Raw genomic sequence first — 5,989 nt, forward strand, 5'->3', positions numbered from 1 at the left:
TACCACTGCCTATCATCCCCAGACAAATCTTACCGAACGTGTCAACAGAGTTCTCAAGACGATGCTAGCCTCCTATGTCCGAGATAATCACCGACAATGGGACTGGTGGGTTGCTGAATTTCGCTATGCCATCAATTCCGCCTGGCAGGAGAGCACAGGTCATACTCCCGCTGAGATCGCCTTAGGACGGAAGTTGAAAGGCCCATTGGAACGGTTGGTACATAAGCCTCCAAACCCTGACCATTCAGCATATAGTTTGCTAGAGCGGCAGAAAGTAATGCTTGGAAAAGTGAAGGAGAATGTCAATAGAGCTCAGGAACGACAGGCCCGATATTATGATCTCCGAAGAAGATCAGTACAATACCAACCAGGAGATTTAGTCTGGATACTCACTCGTCCGCTGTAATAGAGAGGCAGGATGTTTGAGTGATGGCTCACCGTTTGCATCCTTTGTTAGGCCAGAGATGGGAAAATGTTTTCTACTGAATCTCTGAGCCTTATGTTAAATTAAGTGTATGTTACCTGAGGTCTTGAGTCAAGTTGCTCTATTAGACTGTGTACAATAAGTTCAACCGCGAAATGCGTGTGGGAGATGCCAATGGATTAAATACAGACGGTCTGTGGATTATTCATTGACTGATTCATCGTGCCATCGCCGGTATTGGAACGTTTGGGAGAAAATTGTTGGCAACGGCCAAACAACGCTGGAAATACAGGTTTTTGTAGAACGTATTGCCTGGACTGTTTTGAAGGAACTGATTTGTACATATTATGGGGAGGGGGTGAAATGGTTGTTTATGTGTGGAGGTTGCTTGTTTGTATACACTATGGCACTTTAATATATTAGTATAAAAACTCAATGGATTGTATCCCATATTTTTATTGTGGCTTTCGTTAAACTGATGTTTGAGAGAGTTTGTTACAAGACTTTATGCTGACAGTCACACCATCAGTGACCCCAAAACAAGCCGAACCCCATCCAGAGCCTTGACCCTCAGGTGAGCAGCTGTCTTCACGGAGGCCACTAGTTCAAAAACAGATCGCAGGACTGTGAGGAGGCTGGCATCAGATGAAAGTAATTACCAGAGATAAATATACTGAGAGGGGAGGGATTACAAACGGACACGGGGACTAAGTTTAGTGTTCTGAGCTGCCGGAACGGTGACACGTCGTCCAGTGTTAGCATACAGCAAACAAACAACTTCTAAAAGCACCTCATCCAGCGTTTGTGAACACATCTACCCTGTTTTAAAAGTAAACTGTCTGGAAAATGGCCAGGTCGTATTTTACCACATTTTTAAAATACAAAAGCAATGCAAAAAAACAAAAAAACAATTAGACAGATTTAAGCACATTAATAACAAGTAAGCATATTCCTAGTTTCTCTACATCATGGTATTTACTTTAATAATGCTGATTTAAATTTACAAATCCTTGTACTTTTCATGTCAGTCCTGTGTCTTGTGTTTTTCCTCCCTCACGTGCTCCATGTCCCAGTTTTCCCATGTTGATTGTTTCCAATTCGATTCCAGGTGTCTCGTCTTCCCCTGATTAAGTTGTATATAAAGTGTGTTCTGCCCCTTGTTTCTCGTCCGGTATTGAATGTCATCTTTCCCCGCTACGTGTGTGTTCCTGGTTCCCTTGATGTCATTAAAGTCTCTTTGATTGAAGTATACTCCACGTCTCCTCATTCCTCGCTCCCTCACAATAGCGAATGTGACAGAATACCGGACCGAAACCGCAAGTAAGCGGCGCCCTCTTCTCCCCGTGTTTTTTTCTCCTGTTTTTGAAGGTGTTTTGTTTTCCGTTTTTTTTCCCCACGCGATTATGGAGATCGCTGCTCGATTCTCCGCCCTAGCCCGCAGAGATCTCCCCTTCTTTGAGTATGCCTGGGAATTCTGCGGGCTCGCTGCGGCAACGGCGTTGGACGCCACCATCAACTCGCTGTTCTGAATCGGGGCAAATTACTACCGTCCCGTTGACCTCCCAGACTCCACAGGACTAAGCTGGAGGGAAGGGTCTAAGCTCCGGCCGTATAGCCAAGGCCATGGAGGCTGATCCGCCATGGCCTCCTGAGTTCCCTGCTCCGCCAAGGTTTCCTAGTCTGCCTGCTCCACCATGGCGCCCTGAACTGCCTGATCCGCCATGGGTCCCGGAATGGGTACCGCTCTGGAGGCCTGCCGTCCAGTGTAAGCCAGTCCTGAGGGGCTCACTCACAGTAGCGAATGTGACACATAACTTATCCGGCAATTTTTATACTATAATACTAACACATTGTGTGTAATACTTCACAAATGTAAAATATCCAACCCATACAGCAAAAAATATATTTTCAAATAGATTTGAGAATGTATATATATATATATATATATATATATATATTTTTTTTTTTTAAGTATATTTTGCCCAAAATATTCATTCATTCATTCCTGCCATATGGAAGTGTTTAATTTTCACTGGGTAACATAAGAAAATTACTCAAAATTTAAATCATAATCCAGCCTTTTATCAAGACTTTTCTTATTAGTAGTGTTTACTAATTCAAGCATTACCAGTCCAGCACTATTGTTCATAGTTAGTAACTTGAACAATCCCCTAAACCTAACTTGAAAAATCGTGGTGTGTAACATCCAGAAAGACCTCTGAGTGTCAGAAATGTGTCAGTAGAACAAAGCCTCTCTGTTTTCTAAAAATACTCCATCAAATAAAAGAGCTTGATACGGAGCAGTTCACTGTGCTAGAATACGACCTACAAATACTCAGCTGCCAAATGTCCTGGGAAACAGAAGATGTGTGGAAGGCATGTGTGATTGGAGAGAGGCCTGTGATACTATGATAGTCATCTAGAATGTGATAAACCGTGTATGGTATTTAAGTGTTTAAACCGCTCCGGGGTCAATGAGGTTACACAACAACACAGTCTGAGAGAAGAAGTAGCTTGCATAGGAAACACTCACTCGGCTGCTGCGGTCGTTCGGGCCAGTGTTGGGCTGAGCCGCAGCCCTGTGACCCCCGTGACCCCTGTGACCGAAGGGGTCAGAGAAACCCCCCATCATCTGCTGCATGCGCTCATGATGCAGCTGGAACGGGTCGCTAAAGGAGAAGATCAGAAAACAATACGATGTATAACAAACATTATTGTGTTTGTAATATAGCTCTGATTGTTAGTGACAGTGCTTCTCAACCATTTATTCTGTTCAGATGAGTTGACATGAACAAAACTACACAAGACACAATAAAGAAAATATGACCCAGACTACATTAAATACAGATTGGCTTGCGGTGAGGATAAGCATGATTTGTGTGTGTTGGGAATCATCTCAATCAGTCTGTGTCATACTCATAGGTTTCCATACTGTTGGGCCAGTGTAGCTCATGATAATGTTATACACTTTAAGGACATTTTGTTACTTTTGTATGATAAACAGTGGCTGTGTTGAACAGCTGAGAAGCACTGCTCTGCATGCATTGAGAACAGCAGAAGTGCCTACCTTGATGAGCAACTTAAGAACAGAAAGAAGTGAGACAAGAAACTTCATTACACTTTCTAAATGACAGCATAACATGACGAAGCACACTGACCAGTGCATTCATCTCTACAGTTAGTGACTATACAGTGATGAAGACTCTGAGTGAAAGCTGACACTCATGCATGAAAGTTGAAACAGCCCAATACTTTATGTGTATAAGCTGAATAAATAATAAGCTCTCCATTGATGTATGGTTTGTTAGGATAGGACAATATTTGAAAATCTGGAATCTGAGGGTGCAAAAAAATCTAAATATTGAGAAAATCATCTTTAAAGTTGTTCAAATGAAGTTCTTAGCAATGCATATTACTAATCAAACATTAAGTTTTAATATATTTACGGTAGGAAATTTACAAAATATCTTCATGAAACATGATCTTTACTTAATATCCTAATGGTTTTGGCATAAAAGAGAAATGTATAATTGTGACCCATACAATGTATTGTTGGCTATTGCTACAAATATCCCCCAGCGACTCAACACTGCTTTTGTGCTGCAGGGACACATATGTGAGTCTGCATGGACATGATTAAGAGCTTGTGCAGTAACACAGCAAGTGAACATAAATCAATAAATGCAATAACAATAAATTAGATTTATTTATTGCACTAATAACAGCAAACAGTGTTGAAGACTTACAATCCCGTATGGAAATGCAATATATCACATATATTGCCCTCAAGTGTACCGATATACCTATATATCGATATATAATTTTCACAAATGTACATTCTCAATTTTATTAAAACAAAAAATATATACAAAAATCTTTGCGTTTTGTCTATTTATCTAATTTAAAAAGAAAACGTATGTTTATATTTACTTATAACATAATATCATCATGCATCGATGGGTTTTAGGATGAATATACATGTACATGTGCGAAAATAATATACCATTTGTAGAGGCTAGATGTTAATATATGAAATTGTTTCAATTTGTAATAAGTTTCAAGTAGGCATATGTTTTTACTTCATATATGTCGTGTTAATTTAACAGGCATTTGCCTTTAGGGATGTCGGTTAACGAAACCAAATTAATGATAATAATATAAAATAAAAAATACCACAGAATAAAATGAAATACTAATTCAATAAAACCTTAATGTGCTTTGAATCATAACATTTTGAAATATGACGCACTAAAGGTAATTTACAAATAGCTCATACACTGATATGTTACAGAGCTAGTTTAATAAGGCTGTCTTTTGAGCGTTCTGCAGTTAGTTTAGTGTAAAAGTGTGTGAGACTCACGCAAAGAAGGGCTCGTCTTGTTGCTGTCTGAGCATCGCGCTGCGCTTCTGAAGGACGCACGCGCTGCACTTACTGTCGGAACCCCACACACAGTGCACACGTGACCAGCTTTGAGCGTTTTGATTGGCTGAACACTGACGCGTTGGCCCCGCCTCTCTTGTGCAGGTGTGGTGTACTGTGTTGTCGTGGAAAGTGTTCTCATTATCTAGAAACTTCCACATGTTTATCTCACATTTATTCCAGCATTCTGTGTTCACTGTCACTGCAATATGCGCAATGGTTTCTCCAGCATACAGTTTTACTGTTATACTTTCACTGTGCAGTGTAATTTAGCCTGTGTGTGTACAGGCTATCATAATGTCAGAGATACTGTATACTGTAACTGTGATCTGTAAAGGCACCGTTCAGACAAAGTGCTCATGAAATAGAGTTATAACATTATATCTGTCAGTGTTGGGAAGGTTAGTTTGGAAATGTAATTATAGCCTATAGGTTACAGATGACAAGTTACTCTATTTAAAGTGATGGTGTCATATAGTGTCACTATTTCAGTTACTTTATTAAAGTAAAGTAACTGATTACATTTGACTACTTTTCTAAATTTGTAATGTTTTCAACTGTTGACCATTTTGAAACAAGTAAAGCAGGCAGGGTTAATCATATACAGTAGAGCTCAACACTGATTACTGTCACTTTCGAAATCCTTCATCACTTGAATTAAGATTATAATGATTTATTTTTAATGCACAATACGGAAGGCACAGCCACCAAAAAAGCAGAACTTACTTTGAGATCATTCTGGGGTAAAATACAGGTCGTAAAATCATTCTGGGATTAAATACAGGTCATGAAATCAGGGTTAAATACCGGTCATAAAATCATTCTGGGGTAAAATACAGGTCGTAAAATCATTCTGGGATTAAATACAGGTCATGAAATCAGGGTTAAATACCGGTCATAAAATCATTCTGGGGTAAAATACAGGTCGTAAAATCATTCTGGGGTTAAATACAGGTCATAAAATAATTCTGGTGTTAAATACAGGTCGTAAAATCCTTCTGGGGTTAAATACAGGTCATAAAATAATTCTGGTGTTAAATACAGGTCGTAAAATCCTTCTGGGGTTAAATACAGGTCATAATATCAGGGTTAAAAACAGGTCATAAAATAATTCTGGGGTTAAATACAGGTCATAAAATCAGGGT

At 39.5% G+C, this 5,989-nt stretch overlaps 1 protein-coding gene across 2 annotated transcripts in view; it reads right to left on the bottom strand.

The window, feature by feature from the left end:
• LOC107551290 (myeloid leukemia factor 1) overlaps positions 1-4,880 on the bottom strand; it is a 19,249-nt gene extending 14,369 nt beyond the window's left edge. Inside the window, exons 1-3 of one of the 2 annotated variants that reach the window (XM_016232842.1) lie at positions 4,785-4,834; positions 3,492-3,503; positions 2,958-3,093 (exon numbers count right to left, since the gene is read on the bottom strand). In XM_016232842.1, coding sequence (XP_016088328.1) covers positions 2,958-3,093; positions 3,492-3,503; positions 4,785-4,819 — 183 coding nt within the window. In that variant the 5' untranslated portion in view covers positions 4,820-4,834. Of the gene's footprint in view, positions 1-2,957; positions 3,094-3,491; positions 3,504-4,784 lie in introns of both variants that reach the window. The other variant, XM_016232843.1, reaches the window with a different exon arrangement.
• Positions 4,881-5,989: the final 1,109 nt, after the last annotated feature.

This window comes from Sinocyclocheilus grahami, unplaced genomic scaffold (genome assembly GCF_001515645.1).
Source record: "Sinocyclocheilus grahami isolate Dianchi unplaced genomic scaffold, SAMN03320097.WGS_v1.1 scaffold419.1, whole genome shotgun sequence".
Lineage (NCBI taxonomy): Eukaryota > Metazoa > Chordata > Actinopteri > Cypriniformes > Cyprinidae > Sinocyclocheilus > Sinocyclocheilus grahami.